This window comes from Paramormyrops kingsleyae, chromosome 11, assembly GCF_048594095.1.
Source record: "Paramormyrops kingsleyae isolate MSU_618 chromosome 11, PKINGS_0.4, whole genome shotgun sequence".
Lineage (NCBI taxonomy): Eukaryota > Metazoa > Chordata > Actinopteri > Osteoglossiformes > Mormyridae > Paramormyrops > Paramormyrops kingsleyae.
In genome coordinates, this window is record NC_132807.1 from 22,860,182 (window position 1) to 22,884,332 (window position 24,151).

General features: G+C 41.9%; 1 protein-coding gene across 1 annotated transcript in view; it reads right to left on the reverse strand.

The window, feature by feature from the left end:
* The window catches only part of cpne7 (copine VII), a 38,731-nt gene extending 14,840 nt beyond the window's left edge, over positions 1–23,891 (reverse strand). The window contains exons 1-11 of the mRNA XM_072718251.1: positions 23,278–23,891; positions 20,519–21,080; positions 8,565–8,747; positions 8,182–8,256; positions 6,615–6,689; positions 4,408–4,491; positions 4,104–4,193; positions 3,425–3,523; positions 2,891–2,977; positions 2,336–2,395; positions 1,518–1,651 (exon numbers count right to left, since the gene is read on the reverse strand). Of these exons, the coding sequence (XP_072574352.1) occupies positions 1,518–1,651; positions 2,336–2,395; positions 2,891–2,977; positions 3,425–3,523; positions 4,104–4,193; positions 4,408–4,491; positions 6,615–6,689; positions 8,182–8,256; positions 8,565–8,747; positions 20,519–20,704 (1,073 nt within the window). The 5' untranslated portion in view covers positions 20,705–21,080; positions 23,278–23,891. The remainder of the gene's footprint in view (positions 1–1,517; positions 1,652–2,335; positions 2,396–2,890; positions 2,978–3,424; positions 3,524–4,103; positions 4,194–4,407; positions 4,492–6,614; positions 6,690–8,181; positions 8,257–8,564; positions 8,748–20,518; positions 21,081–23,277) is intronic.
* Between the last annotated feature and the right edge of the window lie 260 nt (positions 23,892–24,151).

Below are 24,151 nucleotides of genomic sequence, written 5' to 3' on the forward strand. Positions count from 1 at the left end.
ATTTGGCGAGCAATGCAACACCTCAGAAGGTTTAATGAGCAGGTAGAGAGGAACCCACTACAAGCAGGGGGGGTTAAAAGCTGGAGTGCGGGCGGGTACCTCCCCTGGCGCGGTTTGAGTGCCCACAGGCTGCACGACAGCCCCAGCCCCCATGTTTAATTATAGAGCCTTCTCCCAGCCTCCTCACCCGTGCCAGCTAACAGGGCCTGGCACCCATTCCCCGGAGAGCTCGGGCTGTGGCAGGAGGGTCGGGCCCAGGGCACGAGCCTGGGAGTGGAACCCAGCCCAGAGAGCAAGGCCGGGTAGCAGGGGAAGTGGCACAGTGAAGGCGGTGCCAAACGTAGCTGTTGCCGTGCTTTGCCCTAGCTAACGGAAGGCCAGTTAGAGTTACCACCCATCCCATAAATTACAGGATTGTCCCATATCAAAGATAAAATGCTGTGTCCCGTTTTGAACCAATAAGGGATGAAATTTGTTTCATTATTTCATACATACACTAGATCAGGGTCCCCCAACCCAAATACATTTCAATTTGGATCGCATGATTGATCCCCCCCATCTCCCCAAAATTTTATTGTCATGGGGGGTGGCGTCCTTTATTTCTTATTGCTAGAAAATAGCAAACCTAAGACCAACTGCTGTGTCGTTTCCTCTGTGGGCAATATGAGAGGTGTCGGTTCTGATCCAGCCCATGCCAGAGGCTCCTGTGAGCCATTCCTTAGATCCCTCCTTGACATATGTCAAGTCCACTTCTTCTCCTTTTACAATGGTGGTGTCTTTAATGAAAGGACACCTTGCAGCTTTCCACTTGCATGTTATACTTTCCTGGGTCGGATGGGAGCCCCAACACGGCTGCCATAATTAACCACGTTACATCAATTCTGGACAGGACAGACCAGGTCAGCATACTGCATAATGACAAGGACTCAGCACCAGGCGGTTGTGGGATACATTCCCAGGAGAAGCTATGCTATTGTACTATTATTATGATTATCAATTATTATGATTATTATTATTATCAATCTTTCCTGTACTGTCTGCAACAGTCCCAATCTAAGCCAAAAACAGTGAGAAATGCGTAAGCTGTCCTGGATGATGCTATCATTATCTGCTTATTTACATAGCTAACATCTCTGTAACATCTGTCAAATAATTAGCTCAAGTGAACAACAGGGATCTCCCACCAGAGAGCTGTTAAGCTACAACCATGCACACATACCAAGGCAGCAGTGGGTAGCACTGTGTTGTGATTAATGTCCAACGAGACCAACACACACCCAGCTATGACTTACTCAATACCATGCTTGCGCACCCAGGTTAGCACACTTGCGTTTAGCCTTGACCGGATACAGCTAATCACTGTCATTACATACAAGATGCTGAACATTTCCCACCACAGGAGAACAAGTCAAATATTCTAAGATCAAAGGCAGACAGCCTACTAAGAATGGCAACTGGTCTCAATGGCAGATATCAGGATCTATTTATCGACACGCAGACAAATGGCTGATAACTACCTGTCATAATCTTGGCAGATCTCCCCCACTGCTATCAAGGCCTTCAGATACTCGTTTGGCTGATATGGGTTGATATAATGCAGGGAGCAGCTGTTCCGAGGATCCCCATTGGACGCTGTGAAGTCTATTGCGACCTATAACAAATGAGAAGGGACAGAGGATCAAGAGGTGATTTCGGTCAAGTTGCATAGCTACGTGTATCATACCATTTGGAGGACAACGTGTTGGTTTTTGCCCTGATGGAGCTACAGCGACTGAACATCTTCATGTTATCAGTTGCCATGGGAGGGATTCTATAGCCTCGGGTGTACAAGAAAAGACATCGGATGTTTGTGGCAGTTGTGTCAGACAAGATGTTCCTAGATGTTCCCGAAATATACTGTATAAATATGCATTTTCTACAGCAGCAGGAACACAAGGGAAAGTGGCGAAAAGAGTCTGGAGGCAATTAGAATTGATTTTATCTAATGGTCTAGATAGCCTCAAATATGATCATCACCATTTATATCCTTCAATGGAACAGAAGTCCTCAATCCGAGAAGAAAAACGTTTTAAAAAGGAAATGGGTTCTGACAGACAGCATGAAAAGGGATAAGGCTTTCAAAAAGCAGGTACTGCTCATGAAAATGTGATTCCAGAGAAGTTCTAGTTGGGCAGCAAGCAAGTTTAACATTACCCACAGATCTGGGAGTTAAAAAAAAAAGTGATGCACCTTTGCTAAACCAGGAAACCATAAATCGGTGTAAAACTTTTACATTAATCCCAAATCGCCGCGGCATGCGAATATTTTGCCACATCACACTAGGCGCTCAACACACCGTAAAGTGTATTTGGCACCCCCCCATGATGTAGTCCAGGAAGGAGTAGACTCTGTGCAGCTCCAGGAGGAAGCGGTGAGAAAAGACAAGGAGATGTTTATCACACATATGCCGCTTTGGTGTCAGAGAGAAGATTGTGGTCCTTGTCCAACTGCAGTGTGAACAAAGACGTCGGTATAGTTAAACAAAACCTAAAAAAAAGTTTGATAAAAATTACAGGTACAGTTAGGTAAGAGGTATTTTATAAGACTTTTTCTTGGAAAAACATGAAGTGAAAAAAGAAAGAGAAATCACAAGTGTCGCCATGAAAAGCTAAAGATTATATATGAGGATTAATCCAAGTATGCTGCCTAAATCACCATACTGTCCTTTTCATGTCAGTCAAATCCAAAGCAATAATAGGTTTCTGTCCATGCAGGCATTTCTATTCCCACAAAGGGCATCAGATAGAGCTGCTTGAAAAGCACAGATAAACAATAAAACACACAAAATGGATGAAATGTGTGCCAGGACCACCTCGCTTCGCTCTTGCCTTATCCTAGTAATGGCACTTACCTTGAGTTCATTCAGGATGACCAAGCCAGAATTTTTATAGTTCCTCTTTTTGCTCTTGTACTTTGGGTTTACACAGTCCCATGTGACCTTGGAGCACAGAGAAGACAAGAGAGCATATGGAGCCATATCAGCCCCAGAAGAGAGGACATGAATTTGTCCAAACAATGCCAAAAGAGAAAGCATTTTCCTAAAAAAGACAAAAAAATACTGAGATTGCATATTGGGTAAGGCTTTACTTAAAGCGTCCATATAAATACATTATAGATCCCTTCATGGTCAGTATAGCCCATTATAATGCATTATGAAAGTATTTATAGTGCATTACAAATTAGCTTCATAGATCATTCATAATGCATGATAAACATGTTATGTCTTGTTATAAATAGTTCTAGCCGTGTTTATAATACTTGATGAATGCATTATAATGCATTATGATGTTATCTATAATGCATTACACATGAGCGCTTTAAGCAAAGCGTTACCGCATGGCCAATATAGATGTAACACAGGAACTCTCTCTCTCACCCTACCCACCTTTTCTTCCTCTGTCGTTTTCTGCATTTCTCTGAAGGTGGTGTAGAATTCCCCGATGAAGTCATGTTTCCCCCTCGAATCATAGTCCCACACCAAGCACTTGGGCATGCAAAAAAAAACCATTACTCATAAATATCTCATTCATTCTTTGAGTGCATACTTTCACTGAACTCAGAAATAACATCTTATTTACGTGCCTGAAGAAAGTCAGTATTAAAACTTAAGTATGACTAAGAGCAAGGTATGGAAGATGGATGGGTTCATAGGTGGGAAGATGAATGGTAAACATACAGATATATAATCGCACACAAATAACTAAGGACAAATAGCAGGATGTCTAGGTTTCCACGCACATAGCACAGGTGTTGAACTGAAACTCATGATTATGAAGGTGCGAAGTCAAAACAATCTTAAAAAATAAGTTGGAAAATAAGTTCTTGAGTCTAGGGACCTGCAAAAGCTCAATATAAAAAGCCAGAGGCATTGTGGAGCATCTTTATCTTGTTATTTTTAGTATTATCCAGCAAGCTATTAATCAAAGCTTGGCATCATACTTGGAAGCAGGCTACTTCTGGGCTAGGGATGTGTTGACAGAGAGTGGGGTGAGGTCACTGAACGCCCAAGGCGAGAGCTCATTAAGGGAACCAAAGACAGCAGGCTTTCTAGTAAACTTGCTCACCTTCAGCTTCTTGTCCTCATCGCAGCTGCAGAGAGAGCTTAGGGACACCTTGAAGGGCTCCCATATGGGATTCAGGTTGTTCTTGATCACCTGCCGAAATTCAAGGACACACGAGGTTCTCAAGAGCCCTACAACAGCCCTATGTACCAAACGTCTAGCAGTGTACACGTATGAAGGGGAACATGGAATATGGAGCCAGTCTGCAGTGCAGGGATTGGAAGTTGGATCAAATCCAGGTAAGCAACAGGGAATTTACACCAAGTGAGGAACTTGACTGATTCTTGGCATTCTGGAGCATTCTTACCTCTGTCCTGTGCACCAGCTGCTCTGTGTTGTCATCGTTGATACGATAAATCTCAAGGAATGGGTCAGATTTACTGAAGAGGTCCTTCAAAAGAGAAAAACATGTCATCAGTGACGAAGGGTAATGGAATAATTGAGGCAATGTACAAGACCATCCTGACCAGATTAAAGGTTCTAACAGCTTTTAAGAAAGAAAAACAATGAATCTTTCTGCTCTATTAAATGGCTCTATTAAATGAGTCTACAGCCAGTTTGACTCTGCAATGTTTGTTGATTGCTGTGACAAATCTAATCTGGAAGTCAATGCAAAATGTCAGTGTCTTTTAAGAAGTTAAGAATTTCAGGCTAGTAATTTAATTCAACCTCTTTACCATCCAGGGCACGTACTCCACAATCTGTGTGGATGTTGTAGAAGAACACATTTAATATCCTTTTTTTTTTTGCAACCTGTTTTTTTAAATAATTTTTATTACAATCTCTATCCCCACAGACACAGAGGCAAATGCAGAAGCTGTTACTGTAAAAACCCCTATAAAATCATGTCAGATAAACTTACATGTGGATCTGTCAACACTTAGTCACAGCCCTGGATAGTAATCATCCATCATGCTGAATGCACACCATTGACCAACACCACAATCTTTGTCTCATCATAATCCCTTGTTTAATTCACATTGTCTCTACTTGTCGAATTCTCTTGTGCATCGTGAAGTACATGGTTGCCTATGTCATTGTTCACTAATGAGGTCATTTATGCATCAGGAAAAGACAACAATGAAGACTTATAAAATACCACTTCAAAATATAATCTTCCATGACCTTCAAAATATAAATTCTTTTCCTTAGCATTCTAACCCTTTTACAGAAACTAGAGGCAACCACAAACACATTATAGTGCTATCATTAGCATAACTCTGACAGTTGCAAAGCCCCGCATTTCCATTTCCAGTGGATTCCTACCATTTTCATGTGGACCGATTTAATCACTGCAATTTTGATTACAGGCAGACAGTATATCTGGGAATATTGTTGTGTGTATTTTTCTGGTGGGAATTTCTCCCTTGTGGGGTTATTTGGAAGGTACTGAATCAGATGTGTTAATTTAAAGGGCCAACACCGGAACAGCAGCTAAGAAGATGAGAAGTTTGTTGTTGTTTGTGAAAGGTGGTTTTGGGTAATGGGGCGGTTTGGACCTTGACAAATGTGAGAAATGGAACATGGCTGCAGGTGTGGCTGTAGGTTGGGGGAGCTTTGTGTACAATGGGTGGCCACGGGATGGGCACACAAACCCAAAGCTGATTCCAGAAACTCCCTAAGACACATTGGTGATGCTGTCGACACACCTGTCACACCTGCTCATCATGCTACAATAGTCACGCGGGAGTTGTGTGGACACATATAGGAAAATGTCGACCAGCTAGGTTAGCTACCTGATTAGTACACAAGAAGGTATTCTGCCAGTGCACTGAGTCGCCTAGCTAGATTAGCTACTGGTATACAGAATTGGCATACAGAATCAGCTGGTTTTCACAGAATCACCAGATTAGTACATAGAAATTCATTCCATCAGCACACGGAGATACCTACTTAGATCAGTCACCTAATTAGCACACGGAAAGCTCTGTAAGACAATTAGACTGTCGACACACAGTTACTCCCATCACACTGTGTCTCTCATAAGACTCGTAGTTACATCAGAGATGTAGGAGCTCTGGTTACTCGCATGCAATGTGGATGTCTGCTCATTATAGCGTCTCACAGAGAAACTTAAAAGCAGGTGGCTACAAATGGAATTCTCTGTTTTATGTTTGGAGCAGAGCGCAGGTAACTCACAAAGGAACTGCAACCAAAATGATCCCTCAGATAAGAAGATAAAGGGTCTGAGGACACCTTTCCTTAGATGTTTTATGTCCATCCGTCCGTGCATCCATCTTGCAACCCCTTATCCTGGACAGTCTCAAGGTATACATTTTATAACAAAAGATATATTTCATTTTAAAGACTCCAGGTTTACTGTGACCCTAGATTTTATAGAGTGTTACGGAAAAATCAATGGATGGATGGATAGATGGGTGGATGGATGATTTCATACTTTATGAATGTACAGGCTAATTTCAGGGGAAAGAGAAAGTACATCAGGCAGACAAGTTCCAACAACATTTTGATGTTTGTTGCTAGAATGCAGGAGGCAGAAGCGTATAACATTACCTTGTCATCAAGCTTCTTGGCACTGAAGGAAAACTCAACATATCCATTGTTTCCAGAGATCTCCTCTGCATGAACCTTAGAGTTCAAACACATGAGCAAGAATGTGTAAATTGTAAAGTGACTTAAGTGCACTATTTCTTTACAAATTAAGTGCTTGGTGTAATAACAATATTTTTATTCAAGTCCCATAACATCAGCACGTCACATTAAGTTCATGGCTATTTTAGGTTCTTGTTTACCTGTTTTTTTATTATTATTCACAGCAGACTTGACATTTGTTAGAAACTGTGGAAGAATTTTAAACATGTAGCTTGCAGATGCATAAAAATAACCTTCAAGATTAGTCATAATGGCTCTGAGAGATTTCAATCCATTAGCAAAACAGCAAATCGCTGAGTGCAAACCCCACACCTAGGTTCCCTGGAATATTATGTCCACACCAGAGGGCCCCACGAACTCCCATCACAGTGCCATCAAAATCAGTCCCCATCAGCAGCCCATCCACACAAAATCTCACTGAGTTATTCTTTTCAGTCCTTTGAGTCACCAGCACTCAATGGACATTTTTCAACTCTTCTGTTCTTTTTTTTACATCCAAAATGGCTTCTCAGCGCCAGATATAGAATATTTGTTCCCCCCAGTTCAAATACTAACAACTCAGGCATCTTTGGGGTTTGTTAAAATATGAGTCTGAAATGTTTATACTTTAACAAAATAAGTTAAACACACTACCATATATTAGCATTTTTAGAAAACCACAGTGGCGGTGACCTTGAACTGTACTACACAACAAGTCCAGACAGCTACATGGGTAGTCTGACACTTCACCCCCCAAGAAAGTCCCTTGATGTGACACACTCCCCCACCACTCTGCCCCTGTAATCCTGTTTCACCCCCCCCCCCCGACCACCTGCACTCCACCGGCTGTTCCTGTGCTCTGACAGGTAACCTTTGTGGTTTCAGTCCACCTCCACACACCTTTTCTACAGCTACATTAACAAGCTCTTTCACATCCATGCTTCAGGCTGAGAGCACAGGCTTCCCCTGGGTTATTCCCATCAGAATACTGCTTAGAAGCTGTACGCCACCTATGGGCAGGAGTTCGCACACAGTCGTGTTCTGGTACTCCTCTCCTTTCTCAAGCCATCCTCTCAATTCAGCATCTTAATTCTGATTTGTTGCATCAAGTGACCACATACAGATGTTCCTCTACTTACGAATGAGATACATTCGTAACTTGAAATGTTCGTAAGTCATTATTCAACATCATTTTAAGGGTATACGCAAGTACAAAGAACTAGGATGCTGGGAGTACGCACGCTACGCTGCTGTGCGGTGGGAGTAGCGGCCAGAAGTCGTACTAGGCGGAATTAGCGCACAGAAAAAAACTGATGTTGCGGACAGGAAACGGGAGCCCAATTAACACAATTCGGACTTACAGTCCTCTTCGTTCGTATGTCTGAAAGTACGTAAGTTGAAAGTTCGCAAGCGTCTGTATTTCCACTAGCTGGTCATTTAGGCAAAAGGACAAACCACAATGATGCAGCTGTCCGGTTTGGGAACCTACAGTGATAGTGGACTTTCCAGCATACTTCCCGTATTTCAGCAACAGAGGCTTTACCATCTTCTTCTGGGCCACAATCTGGGGAACATGAGGGATTCATCACAGTCTTTCCACAAACATCAGTCATCAGTTTCCTGCATTGCAATGTCCCAAGTAATGGTTTGGTAACACTTCCAGAACAGCGTATTTTTGACAACAATTCATTCAGTTGTGCATTTAACAATAAGCAGGTTTTGTGATTCATTACACTAATTTATTTCTTATTGTGTTTACCTCAAGGCAGCTGTTCTACGACGGAATGATTTCTGCAATGTTGTGCATCACTGTGTGATTCATTTTGGTGACATGTCACTGGAAGGTGCGGAGGGGTTGAGGTGCCGTCTTACCTGCCCCAGGGTGCACTCCACACCCCCCAAGAAGTCGTCGTCACGGGTGCCGATGCTGTGCGTGCCATGGATGTCATAGACCTCGAAGCGCAGCTTCTGTACCTCTTCAAAATAATAATCCAGCGTGAAGACCTTCGAGAACACAGGATGCAAGTTGCTCTTGATGACTTCTGTCCTGTCCAGCTGATTCAGGAAGACATAACGTAACGATCACAGTGGGTTCTTCTGGATGCACAGCAATCAGTTCATGGTGCATGTGTGGACACTGACCAGCCCACTGATTACACATGGAACATCGGTGGGAAGGTTCTCATTTGCTGAATTAGCAAATGAGAAGCAGCATATTTTTTTGAGAAAGCAGGGTCAAACAGCTCCTTGGAGCAATTCGGGGATAAGGTTGTCACAAGTCATGTGCCCAATGGTGAAATCTCTCCGCTGACCCTGAGATTTGAACCAGCAACTTTCAAAGTCCTATCCTTCTGAGCTTGACACCACACGTCACAGCCTTGTAGCTCCAAAGAGCCTTGGGAAGTAAAGTAGCAAATAAAAAACCAAGCAAATCCATGTTTACATTGCTGTTTTAAAGCAGCAAAACTCTAGACTTGTATTACATTCTATTGGTTCTTCGTAGCACTTTTCATTGTTTTATTCTGGTGACCGTTTCCCCCTTCATAAAGTTATATCCGATCTCTGCTCAGAGATATCAATTAAGCATCATATGAATAGCTTAAGGCAACAAACACATTGACACTCATTAATAAGCAATGAGGGCTGTTCAACAGTGAACATAATATTAAAAATATATTGACTGTTTTTCAACCGTCAATCACAAATCAGCGCATGGCAGGAATTGCCTTTGTGTGTCTCGGCTCAATGAACACGGATGACATTGTGGCAAGAAGATAAAGAAATGAGCAAGATAATCTGTGAGCTGTGAGCATTTCTAAAAACACAATTTCCTGTTATCACTCTAGGACAGTGTTTCCCAGTCTGGTCCTTGTGGATTCAGACCTGGTCCAGATTTTTACTCCTCCCAGCAACCCTGAGGACTGGATTTGGGAAACACTGCTCTAGGTGGATCTGGAGCTAAAAAATACAAATGTATGGGACATGCAGGGCCAATTACTCCCGGCATTTTTAACAAATACCTGTGTTCTTGAAGAAGAAAAATTTAAATCAGCACTGCCGTGCCCTAAAAACACTGATAGCCACAACATCATTAGCACATCAAGCTCCTTCTAGTCCTTCAGAATCCAGGGCCAGTAGATGCAGTGTCTTTCACCTCTACAGACGAAAGCAGAACATGTTCTGGACCATTTGCAGGGTGAGTCATGATTGACAAGAAGCTCCTCATATACAATGGCTGATTCCATGAGAAATGCGTTAGCATAAAGATTACTGAAATATTCATTCTTGATCCGTCATCTGTCTAGGCAGTTCCGCGAACAACGTTTTGTTCATGAGTGTGATGGATGTAAAACAAGTAGCAGCACGTGAAAATTATGGCAAGCAGACAACATGGGAAATGTCTCCAAAAAAGAATTATTTCAGGGTAGGTGTGTGGGGGGGTTATATTTCTGTACTGTTTATTAGTCATTAGAGCTTATAGTTTTCCCAGTATTTTTATCTAATACAGGACTTACACATAGGTTTGTGTCTTCTATAAAATCAGTGACTGCATTTCTCATTGTCAGTGTTTGTGCTGCATTTTGATAGGTTTGACGTTTGATTATTTTTCTTTGCTAATGAGCAGAGTCAGTTTCCTCCAAGGGATTCATTGACTATTCAGTCAAGATAGCATTTATGTCGATTCTGCCTCTTTTTAAAGGAATATAAAACATCCTCCCAACCTGTTATCCAGTACAGGGTTATGGTAGACAGTGTTACAAAGTGAAATATTCTGAATGCAGTCCACATTTGTGCCCCCTCTCAGTTCCCAACACACTCCAGCTATTTGGTGTTCTTGAATGTTTGGTTTAGGTGTGCTGGGAGGGAGTGTGTACGTGTTGTCATCTACATGAACAGTCTCAAAGTGAATTTAGGTTGTTACTCTGGTTTTCCCTTGTCTTGCTAATTTGCTTTCCCTTTATTGCTTTCCGTCACCACAATGAATGACTTCAGGCCGGTGGCTCTCACTTCAGTTGCCATGAAGTGCCTGGAAAAACTGGTGCTAAGTTCTATAAACTCTGTCATCGCAGACACAGCTGACCCTCTGCAGTTTGCCTACCGCCCAAACAGATCAGTGGATGATGCAGTGGCTCTGGTGCTTCATTACACACTGCAACACTTGGACACAAACGGAACATATGTGCACATGCTCTTCAAAGATTTCAGTTCAGCTTTTCATGCAATCAAGCCAATGAAGCTGATTGCTAAGCTGGCAGACCTGGGAGTAGCATCACCCACCTGTAACTGGATAATGGACTTCCTTACAGAGAGACCACAGGTGGTGAGGATGGGAAACAAGGTCTCGGCTGAGCTCACAGTCAGCACAGGAACCCCTCAAGGCTGCTGCCTCAGCCCAAAACTCTTCTCACTATACACATATGATTGTGCCTTAAATCAGGACAGCAATATAATAATCAAATATGCGGATGACACAAGAATTCTTAGCCTCATCAAGAATGGGGACGAGTCGTCTTACGGGGAACTGGTGAACAGAGTCATTGTCTATGGTGAGGACAACGACCTTCTGCTTAACATAGATAAAGCCAAGGAACTGATTCTGGCCTTCAGTAGGAGGGCACCTCCCCTGCATCCTCTTACCATCAAGGGGATTCATGTGCAGCGGACTGACAATTACAAGTGTCTAGGTCTTCACATCTCTGAAAACCTAAGCTGGGCTAAAAACACTGGGGCAACTGTGAAGGAGGCAGAGCAGCGGCTGAACTTCAGCAGGCTGCTGAAGAAGGCCGGACTCAGACGTCAGCCCCTCACACAGGCCTATAGAGGACTCAGACGTCAGCCCCTCACACAGACCCATGGAGGACTCAGACGTCAGCCCCTCACACAGACCCATGGAGGACTCAGACGTCAGCCCCTCACACAGGCCTATAGAGGACTCAGACGTCAGCCCCTCACACAGGCCTATAGAGGACTCGGACGTCAGCCCCTCACACAGGCCCATAGAGGACTCAGACGTCAGCCCCTCACACAGGCCTATAGAGGACTCAGACGTCAGCCCCTCACACAGGCCTATAGAGGACTCAGACGTCAGCCCCTCACACAGGCCTATAGAGGACTCGGACGTCAGCCCCTCACACAGGCCTATAGAGGACTCGGACGTCAGCCCCTCACACAGGCCTATAGAGGACTCGGACGTCAGCCCCTCACACAGGCCTATAGAGGACTCAGACGTCAGCCCCTCACACAGGCCTATAGAGGACTCGGACGTCAGCCCCTCACACAGGCCTATAGAGGACTCGGACGTCAGCCCCTCACACAGGCCTATAGAGGACTCGGACGTCAGCCCCTCACACAGGCCTATAGAGGACTCGGACGTCAGCCCCTCACACAGGCCTATAGAGGACTCGGACGTCAGCCCCTCACACAGGCCTATAGAGGACTCGGACGTCAGCCCCTCACACAGACCTATAGAGGACTCGGACGTCAGCCCCTCACACAGACCTATAGAGGATTGGGACGTCAGCCCCTCACACAGGCCTATAGAGGACTCGGACGTCAGCCCCTCACACAGGCCTATAGAGGACTCGGACGTCAGCCCCTCACACAGGTCTATAGAGGACTCAGACGTCAGCCCCTCACACAGGCCTATAGAGGACTCAGACGTCAGCCCCTCACACAGGCCTATAGAGGACTCAGACGTCAGCCCCTCACACAGGCCTATAGAGGACTCAGACGTCAGCCCCTCACACAGGCCTATAGAGGACTCAGACGTCAGCCCCTCACACAGGCCTATAGAGGACTCAGACGTCAGCCCCTCACACAGGCCTATAGAGGACTCGTTGAAAGTATCCTTACCAGCGGCATCACTGTGTGGTTTGGAAATACCACGCAGGCTGAGAGGAAATCTCAGTAAAAACTGCAGAGAGGATCATACGCTCCAACCTCCCCTCTTTGGACACATTATATACACAGCGCTGTAGGAGGAAAGCCCAGGACATACTCAGGGTATACTCAGGGCATACTCAGTGATCAACATCACCCAGCATTCTGCCTGTTTAGGAGGAAGAACTTAGGATACAGTCTAAGACACCACAGACCAGAGAGCATCACCACCTACAGCACGATTGTACAACAGCTTTTTCCCACCCACAGTCAGACTGACGGTTAAGGACATTAAGGTGGTAAGAAATACAGCCCCCCACTCCCCCCAAGGACATTACCTGTACAGTTAGCACTCCAAAGAGGCAATCAGACACATCAGAGGACTACAACCGCACTCTCATTCTGTGTCTTCCTCTTAGGTAGTCAAATAACTCTTTTAGTGCAATAGCCTAACAAACATGTGCAATATTCCACTTTTGTGTACAATATACTATCTGAATATTATTTATGTGAAATCTTTACTGCTATTATTCACTGTTAGGTTTCAAAACGAGGGAATATAATAAAATAAAGAGCTAATCATATAATAATCAACTCTGATTGTAACAGCGCGATCATGCACCAAGCTTAAGACAGTTTCCGCCTCTGCCGGCAGCATTGAACTAAGAAAAAACAAACAATATGACTTAAAGATTATTTAATTTTATTATATAGTACACTATACATATGATCAGGATCGATTCACGTAACTGGTAAAGCGGTATGCGCTGCAATTTCTTGTAACAGCGCAAACGAGTATTTATATTTTATGTGCATTCGCACTGTTATGACGAAATTACTGTGCATTTTAACCTTTATGTGGGTAATTTGTACTTCTTTAACGGTATAAAGAGTAAAATGCACAGTAATTTCTTGTCATAAAAGAGCGAATGCCTTAAAATAAATATGTATTTGCGCTGCTACGACACCAAATTACAGCGTGTATCACTTTATACGGGTAAATGTGTAGTTGTGTACCAGTTATGTGCACCCCTGCATATGATCATTTTTGCATGTATAGATTAAAAAATGGTCGACTTACAACCAAATCGACTTACAACCTGTATAGGATTTTATGGTCTGTTACGGTGAGTGAGACAACATATCTTGTTTACTTTTGAAGCACATGTACTGTAGATAGATCTCTAATGAACATCTTAAAAAATGGGGAGCAAAGAAATTAATCAAGATTAAAATCAAAGTTTAAATAACTAAGGAAACTGACACTATTTTAGAAGAAGATGGAGAAAGTTATGATGATGAAACACGTGGTGAAGAGGATAGATGATACAGACCTGCCCCATTCTACACCAAGGGTGTGGGACATGCCAAAGGTAAAGCCCAGTATTAAAATATCTTAGTAGAAGGCTTGAATTTGAGTATAATGTGTGCTAAATCAACAGTCGTTCGTTGTCTTAAAACAGAATTCTGATAAGGCTGGCCAGTTTGAAAAAGAGACTGATACCAATCACACTACCAATCAGCTGTCCCACAATGAAGCATAAGGAAATTACTGTGGCCAAAGGGCTCCCCCAAGGAACGGGAGGAAGCAGGAGCCACGAGGAGGAGGCCCCACTTCGAGCGGGAGTCAAGTAGTAGAGATATTGTTTAAGCATTAATATAGAGATAAGCCAATTAGATAAGATAAGATAGACGAAGACAAGCTAAGCTGAGAAAAGATAGGATAAGAAAAGTGCATTATAATAAAAAATACACTTATTATCCAAACAGTGTCTTGGTAATATCTTATTAGTGTTGTATCTGTCTTGATTTGAAAATTTAGCATTGCTAATTTTTATTTGGCACTCTCCTTAACATCAATAAGCAGGAACAGGAATGGCAGGAGAGAACTGTTAAGTAAACAAAATAATGTGTCAAAATCACAATGTTAACCTTATTTTAATGCAGAAAGAGTCATTTCAGTTTTACTAAGAGTTTAATAGCCGTAAGCAGTGTTGGGAGTAAATGTAACACAGATGTATTTCTGAAAAACACGCCGCCTCGTGCCTGCGGTGTTCGGCTAACGGACCTCCGCTCGCGCGCCGCTGCGTTAGAAACGTTATATAGGCTGGTACTCTGTGAAGTAACAGGCAAAGTTGTCAGTTGGCACTTTGTACCTAAAGCAATGCTAACGTGCATTACCAATTAGTAATTGTTTTATTAATGTTTATTTTGCGTCTTTTATAGTTTTAGTCCGTTGCGCTCTGGATCTACGCTAACTTGCTAGCTAGGTAATGTGAATACGAAGCAATACAGTCTTCCAGCTTGGGCATTCCCATCCCCGGTCCGTGATCAGTATTCCGCTGGGGGTTTTGCGGAGGGGTTGCTTACAAATGCAAACTATATATTTTCAATGTTTTACGACACCCTCATGTTCGTGCGTTGTGTTTGGGTAACTAGCCTATCGATCCGCCACGGACCGCCAGCACCAGGGATCGTCTCAGGTCCCAACACGGACAAACCTGTCCGTGGCAAAATATTAAGTTTTGAGGGGGAAAATATATATATATATATATAAAATTGCATTTACATCAAAATGTCAGAATTCCCCCTGGTGAAGACCCCTACTGCGAACATCAAAAGGCTTAGAGCCCCTACGTGAAATAATGCCATTTTTGCTCTTATGAGACATTCATTGAGGCAAAACTATAGTGTCGGTTGAAGGGAGACTTACTGTAGCTAAGAGAGCAGACAGTGACAGGTTTCTCCTCAGATCATTCAGAGATGAATGTAACTAACACTGTATTCTGCTTTGGTGCAGTTTGCAGTGGGTTTTTATTCTTTTTTGCAAACACTGAGAACATTAACAACATAATGCTTAGAGTGAAATTTGACATTTGATTCCTTCTTTTTTTGGGTATGTAAAATATTTCATGCCCCTTAGCCTTAGTCACGTAACATTCTAACCTGCGAAGTGGGAACAATAATATGGACTGTCTGAGAGTCCCCAAGGTCTGGGCTGAGAAACACTGTTCAAGAGCAAAACTGTCTTTCTAAATATCCTCCTTTGGAGAAAAAGGGCAAAGATTCAAGCAGGAATGAAATTTAACACATTTTTCTTTAAGCTTGATATAAATTCCTCTATGCATTCCTGCTGAGATTCTGCGTCTACCCTTTAATATAGTCATACAGTACTGTAACTGAATGCATGACACAAACAGCAGCAGACAGCATGTATTGAGATTTGCTGCCAAATGCAACAGAATGCAGCCGTCTTTCAGTATTTTAGGCATACGTCCAAATTTGGGGCCCCGCACACCTGTTAAAGCTTACTGCAACACCATTGACAACGTATTGTAGTACATCATTCCTAATGTGATAGATAGATAGATAGACAGATAGATAGATAGATAGACAGATAGATAGATAGATAGATAGATAGACAGATAGATAGATAGATAGATTGATTTTGAAATAAATACACTAGACGTTAATAACTGCATGAACAGCACTAATGTGAGGTAATACGGGTTCATAAACATACTTATGTTAAAATTTCATATGCTCCAGCTCACTAATTAGCAATTTGTAAAAAAATTTCCATGCAAAAATGTTAATTTACTAAGGTGTGCAGCTCAGCGCCACATGACACCTTGAGTCGAACATATCTATTGCCCGTGAGGCCTACACAACACGAAATCTGACTAATGCAAAAACAAAGAGTACTGCACCTGTGTAGAAGCCAATCCAAATAAACATAAGGAGTTAAGATGACAAATGATGACAGCATCTAGGGAGAAAGTGATTTCATTTCTGACTACTGAGCAGGGTCTGTTTTAGTTTCATTTTGACTGGCAGCAACAAAAAAAAGAGGAAAAAAGAAGAAAAAAAATCACCTTTTCCCAGAGTGGAGTGTGAAAAAGGCTCACGCGGCTGGCACCGTGCTGTCTGTGCTGCGAGATGAAGCGCTAGCAGTGTTTCCTGACATCGAAAGGAGGGGAATCGTCTCTAAATAGTTCATTGCTTTGGACCCGTCTGCTTACGAGGGTTGCAAAGTGCCAAACAAGAACCACAGAAGAGCTCACAGATGATTCTCCAATCTACCTTTACAGAGAAACTATATATTTAGGTACTGTATATCTTTAGTACAATTAAAATTGCTTAACGATTTCACCAGATTTGCCTCTGATTTCATAATTTATGGAAGGTCATATTGCCACATACACTGACAGTAAATGAGGACTGAAACATTGCTCATTCAATTACCTGTTTTCTTGGAAAGGTGCATCACATTTGATAGATGCCTTTCTGCATATTACAGCAATGTTAATAAAATGTATTATTCAGAGCATAGATTGGTGAATGTCCTCATTTTTTTATCAACACAATAGAAATCATCCAGCCACCTGTCTCCCATAAGCACATAAGCTAAAGCAGAGTTGCACTGAGCATTTACCAGGAAACACAGGGTAAGGAATACCCTCAATGGGAGGTCAGTGCATCGTCAGGGTGCACACCCACACATTTAGAGATGCCAAACTGAGGTATTCAGGGGAAATGTGGACAAAGGGGAATGTGCAAACATGCGAATAGACTCCACACACAGATTTAGGCTGGGAACTGCAGCCCCAACTCCGGGATGGTGACATTAACAAAACAGATCAGCACTACGTTTGGTTAGATTGGTACTACAGGGAGGGGCGGGGGGGGAGGGGGGGGGGATCTAAAAGGAATAGATGAGTATGCTGGGATGTAACATGGGGAGTCACATGACTGCTTTTCCATCCATGCAGCAGATTATATACATTCCAGATGAAGAAGTGGAGGTCAGTTCTGTTACAAGCTGACTTGTAATGATTCCGGAATCTATGTGACACACTATGGGTAAGTCTAGTTGGAAAGAGCTCTAAAAACAGATATTGTTTCATCTGTGGTGACTCTGAGGCAAACAGCAGCAAAACCCACTATTCATCTACAAACGTCTTATTGAAGTAGGATCATTATTAGGCTTCCAGGGTCAGATGGTCATAGGGACCCTTTTTTACGATCTTTATTATCTAAGGACAGATCCTCATCTTTATGCGAAACGGTGATGCATGTTCCTTTACATCAGTGTTTAGTCTGACAGACAAAGTAAGTTCTCAAAAACAGGAAGATTTGTCTAAAATGGATGGAAACGTGGGTAAAAAAAAGAGAGTATAAAGTGGGATTCCTGCCAAATACTGAGCAAAATTGTGTTAAAAATGCATCCCAAAATGAAGCATGCAAATGAGAGAAAGACATTGAGGAAAACAAGGCCAAATGAGTGTAAAAACAAAATTACATGCAAAAAAAGTCAAGTTCAATACAGACAATTATGTAATTTCATCACAACTGACTTGTTACTCCTGAATAATATGCTTCTCTATTGGAGTGTTTAAAAATATGTTTATACAAATCCCTAATGAAAAAGTAGCACAGTTGTGTAAAATATCACTTAGAGCAGCATTGCACCACAACCGGAAGTAAAAATCAGACTTTGTGGGTTTCAGACAGAAAAACATTGCCACGCTGCTTGTGATCTGGGAAAATGCCAGTCTAACGTTAGATCCTACATTCTCTATCACAGCATACATTTCTATGCCATCTGTCATGGCTATGGGTATATCCTTTGGTGAAGCTGAAAGCCTGTGATGTTCTAATAGACGTGTAGCCTCTCTTCCTTATGTTTCAGATTGTTTCTGAGCCAGCAGAAGGTTATGGAAGACCTTACACAGTATTCAAAACAAACCTCAGGTGTTCCAGTGGAGAAAATCAGGGAAGCAGTATTTATTTCAATGAACAAATCGCATGACCTGGAAAAACTCTCTCTCCAGTCCTCTCAATTCAATGATGCCTGTCATATTGCAAGCAAAGCATCTCATTGCTATTTAATCTTATTTATGTAAAATGGACTTTTACACTCAGTAAGTCATCTGAATTATTCAGTTTGCCGCAAATGTCAGAATTGAGTAATACAATTGCTTGGAATGGAAATCTAGAGATGCAATTCAATTAATTGATACTTTTCGCTAAATTTGTTTTTTTCCTGTCATTATTTCTTTCTAACACATCATTTCCTTGGACTAATAATGCCAAGTTCTGTATTATGCTTCATTATTGCATCATCATTTTTATCTCAAATAGCAAAAACCCCACAAAGCACTTTGTAACAAAATTAAGGCACTATGCAAAATTAGACATCTCAACATTGTGCTGTTAGTGGGGATTTTTTTCCTGATGAAGTGATGATAAAGTTTTATCAGGGTACCCACCTAGTAACCAGCAAAGAGAGAGAAAAGCACCTCAATATTCTGGACTCCTGCAGTAGAAAAGCAATCTAGCGGCTAGCTCAATAATCCTAGTCTCGATGGGAAGTTTTCTTTCTACCTCTCAGTTATTTACCAAACTGAATGCAGTCTTTCTCAATACTAGTAACTGTCTCTCAGCTCTAAAAGATTTGAAGAGAGTTAAACACTGATGTTCTGTAGATGGGACTTGAGGGCTTTGTCCTAACCCACTAAGCCACACAACACACCAGTGACCCAAAAGAATAAATACAAAGTGTAAAGTTAAGAACTACTGTTTTATTACTGGCTGATTGAGAGGTCATCCCAATAACCCACACTCATACCGGTCCTCCATAGAACAGGTTCCCTACCCCAGCTGTACTGCATAAGCTGTTTGTGAAATGGAACTTTCTGATTAATTTTCCCCATGTGCCATGTTTTATTTGTGTTTATTGACCATGTATTGTTTGCAACACAATGTATCATTTGCCATACCCAATAATATATATGTTTAATCGATTTTGTGGGAGTGTGTTGTTCAGTACAGTAAACCATCACTTGGGAGAGAGATGCGAAGTTATTATGTTGCACTTCAGCTTGGGGCAGCGCTACAACTAATCATTTGCCATCTCTACCAAAAAGCGAATTTGTTTTACCGCATAATGGCCACATACACAAGATGTTGAACTGGCAGGAAGTAATGATGTCCATGATTGCCCATGCTAACACCCTGAGATACTTTGTCAAACTTTATTACATTCCTGAAATCATATCAGCGGATTTTTAGAGATATATGACTTTTTCCATGCAGAAAACTCATTATAGTTCCATGCACTGGTAAAAGAATATATTTTTAAAAAGACGTAAGATCCTGTTAAGTGTAACTTAACTACCATAATCATCATAATCTTTGAGTAATGGCTAAGATTTGTTTCGCTCTGTGTACGGGAAGTTCCAGCCATTGTAAAATAAAATAAAAACAGTATTTCACAGTGTCTTGCTTCTTGCAGGTAATAAATTGGATCAAATCAGGATGATTTAAAGAAGCATTTGAGCCATTAAACATGAAGGTAATTATAATTTTACATTCCAGATGAATAAATCTCAGACACCAGTTCAAATCAATCTCTCAGCTGATTCAAATTTTAATCATTGAACAGGGATATGCAGCCCTGTTTATTGGCTGAATTGGGTAAAAATTAAACATAAATTATACATATCCATTCCATCTAACCTCTGAAGAGGGTTGTGCTTGGACCTGTAGCCCAAGGTTGTTGCTAGGGCTGTTTTAGGGGGGCTCTTTAGCACGGCCACATAAATGTACATTAATTAGTTTAAATAGTATATTCTCTTTCATTTCAGTTAAAATCAGATACCCCAGTAAAGGCTCCCCTTTTGCAAATCTCTAGTGACTCTCCTGTTTGTGCTTGTCCCCTTTCATGGGATGCCCCCCCCCCCCCCACCCCCACACACACACACACACACACACACACACACACACAAAGGCCTATATATAATATTTAAATGCATTCATGTACAGTGCCTTGGTATCTAACCTCACATTGTGAACCCCACAAGATGGGTGGTACCCCCAACAAACAGCAGTGATTGGTCAAGGTCTTTGGGTCGAGTCAGGTTAACGCGATATGAGGAGCTCACCTCCGTCCACTGGCCTTGCGCCTGCACCATGATGATGACACAGGGATCGGATTTATTCAGCGTGTCTCGGTCCAGCAGGGATTTGCAGGAGACGCGTAGCTCTACCTTGGACACACAAGCTGAGGGCACCGTGCTGAGGGCGGCTGCCGGCGAGGTCCCGGACATCAGCTCCTGGGCGTCATTCATCCCGGCTGGGGGTGCGGGAGGACCGGGCCACAGGCAAATGGAAGGTCTACTGTTTGGGTCCTGCTTGTGAGGTCCTTTTTGTTTTTAGAGCAGTGAGTCAGCCTTGATAGCGAGAGCTCCAGGACCTCCAGAGAACTTACATAGGAATAGTCCGAGGACTTAAAGAGATAAAGCGAAAATCTGGTGGCTTCTGTCAGCTTTTTCAAATCCTACGTTGTGAAGATAAGGCCCAGTATCTGCAACCTTCAACACGATGGGCCAGTCTTTTCAGGTGCAGGTCTTCTCAGATGTGTAGTCCCTCCTGAATTAGCAGAGATTCCAGATAATGCATGTGATAGATGGCCTATTCCTTTAAATCCACCCTAAAACACCCACCCTACAAAAATTCAAAATAAAGTGTAAATTAATATACATAGTCACACAAATTGTATTGCATCACTATCCTACCATTACTGTATGTTAGTGAAAACATCAACAAATGTAACACAATCAACAGCACACTAAATAAAAGAGATATTTAATATATAGTTTGTGACTGTTTTGCTGAGCCAGTTCTGATGCATAAAGACATGAAACATGTTCAGTGCAAACAGTGCAAATACCGATTGGAAATATCACTGAGCTTCAAGAATTCTCTTCATCATCTTAACACCACAGCGCATCTTATCACAGACACAGATCCCTTAGCAGCCATTTTTACTGTGTACATGAACAATTAATGGGTCATTTATCAAATGAATAAAAAGCCCTTCCTGTTGACAAAACCAATTCCTATATAATCGTATTGTTCAGCTTCTGGAACTAACCAGCCCAGGGTGTGCCGTACAGAAGAACTCACACATTCAAACTGTATCATCCGAGTCTCACTGAATGGACTTGATTAGCTCTTCTTATATGAATCATGGATTTATCTACATTTGACAGGAGAAGCCAAGTCAAATGCTGTTTTGTTTTACCACATTCTCATAAGTTAGACTAAGGTGTTGTGAGAATCCCTAGGACTGGATTTCACACTCCTTCGTTTTATTCAAACTGAATGTACATTAACAACTAGTTAGTCAACGCTAGCCGCTGTCTTTCAGAATGGTTGACGTCCATAATACTGATCGGCGTCGGTGTTAGAGCACACGTGGAACAAAGAGGGCGTGGCTCAGTATATATAACGCTATATAGACCCCCTCAAAGCAGATAGTCAGATGGAAGCGTTAATGCTGAACAATGAGTCATCGGGAAGGATTGGCATCGATTTCTTGCTCATCTGTTTCCTATGGGTATATATATTTCTACCAAATGTCCGTTTAATAGCTAGCACGCCTTTTTGAATGACTCATAATTAAAAGAGAATTTTCTTCACGATAAATAAGTCTTACATTTCCTAATTCATAGCACGTTTGTGATGAAATATGTTTTGCCATTTACTTCCTATTAAGCACAATAAATAATAAAAAAAGCACCAACACCATTACCGTATTTCCAAAAAAATACTGATATCTAGTCAAGCCTGTACTGGCGGTAGCAGCGCAGCTTGCACGAAAGTGATCTGGGTACAGAAACCCTATTGCAGTCCCCAGATTGCACATAAAACAATTCGCTTTCTGACGTTTCCGTTCATACTTATAAATTCAAAATGCAAAACTATATAACAATACGTTATCATATACATATGTAATAGTAATTTCAATAATACGTACAAGCTACAAGATTCAACAAATGTTTAAAAGTTAGAATATAATATTATAGTCAAGCTGGGAAGGTACTATATGAATTCATATTTATAACATTGACTACTTCATATTGTACCAATTTACAGCAAAACTGGAAAAATATGAAACCAAAGTTTGGTTTTGAAGCGCTCTCGTTCTGTCTTGTTCATTGCTGTTTGGGAATGACACGTAAAATTATAATAATCTCAAAATGATAGGGGACACCTTTGTGCCTTCATTATTTAAAAACAGAGCATACTGCACATGGAACATGTGCTTTTAAACATATTTCATACTGCGACGTCGTGGGAAAAACGTGTATTTGTTTATGAACGCCAGAAAAGATGTAACCCAAAAGTAGTTTTTACTCTTTCTAAATTACATCGTCAGAAAATCTGTAATAAATCATGATTTCCCAAGCATTATTCCCACATAGAGAAACTACAGTAAAGGTAAACGTGAAATCTTGTTTTGTGATTTGCCACCAAAAACTAAACACCTAAAATGATGGTGGCACATTGGTACGCTAAAAATACATAGTAAAAATACACGTGTCGAATAAATGGGATATAGAACATCTTAACGAGCAAGAAAAAGCTCATAAGAGGAGAGAAACTTATGAGCTTTTAAAGCTTTTCAAGTAACTTCGCCCCGTCGTGTCTCTGAGACAATCCCGTGCGATTTTACTTATGTTTGCGAAACAGGTTGTTAAATTGATAAAGGAAAAGCTTACGGAAAATTTATACGACAGAAAAATGTACTCTGATTTACTCCGTCTTAACCTGATTATGAAAAGGCAGCACATGCTTAACATTAAATGATCATACAGAAATATTTTCCATGCCTCCGTTATTTAGCAATGGATCTTACCTGTGATGCCCCCTTCAACTTGAGCCCGTTGCTGAAGCCTTTCCCCCATCACCTCTTTAAACTCGCCGTCGGAGGGAGGTGGCGATGGAAGGGATGTGCGATGGACAATGAGAAAGCGCCGCCTTGGCAGTGCCGCCGCTGTCCGCTAGGGGGCGGCACCAAGGCTTTGCAATAAAATAATGCAATAAAACTGCAACAGGATTTAATTTGGGACAACTTTAAAACGACTGGAAACAGCATGTTTTACTATTCCATGTAACATCGTTTTTGCATTTGCCCTTCAGAATAAGGAACAATTAATTTTTATAACGTTTTACTCGCGTAGCATTAAAATATAACTCTTCTGTTCTCGGGGATGCAATGTTCACTTCAAACATGGACGGAAACAACTGCTGTCCACCTGTGTTATAACCACAGGGTGGGGTCATACCCTGGATGGGACACCGGTCCAAACACACTATCACACACTATTTAAGCAATCTGTTAGTGTAACTGTTTTGTTGGGCTCTTCCCGCTGCCTTGCTAGAGCCACTACAGCCGTGAAAAGGAAAATAAAAAGTTTGGCGCGTTCAAAGAGAATCTGCTTCAGAAGAAACTTCCTTAAATATGGGAGATTACAGCCAGTCTCTCCGATTAAACGGAATTTATAAAACGTTACTGCTGTCAAAGATGACTGATAGAATTAATGTTTAACCAAACTTAATTACGTGGTTGCAACGTCACATAGATCGGGATAGTGTAAATAAGTGCTAGAACAATAGGGCCATTTCTGACATCATCCAACACCTTTCCTGGTCTAGTTCATGGTGGCGAGAGCCTGGCGTCTATGCAAGCAGTACAGGGCACAAGGCCTGGGGGAAAATACCCTGGAGTG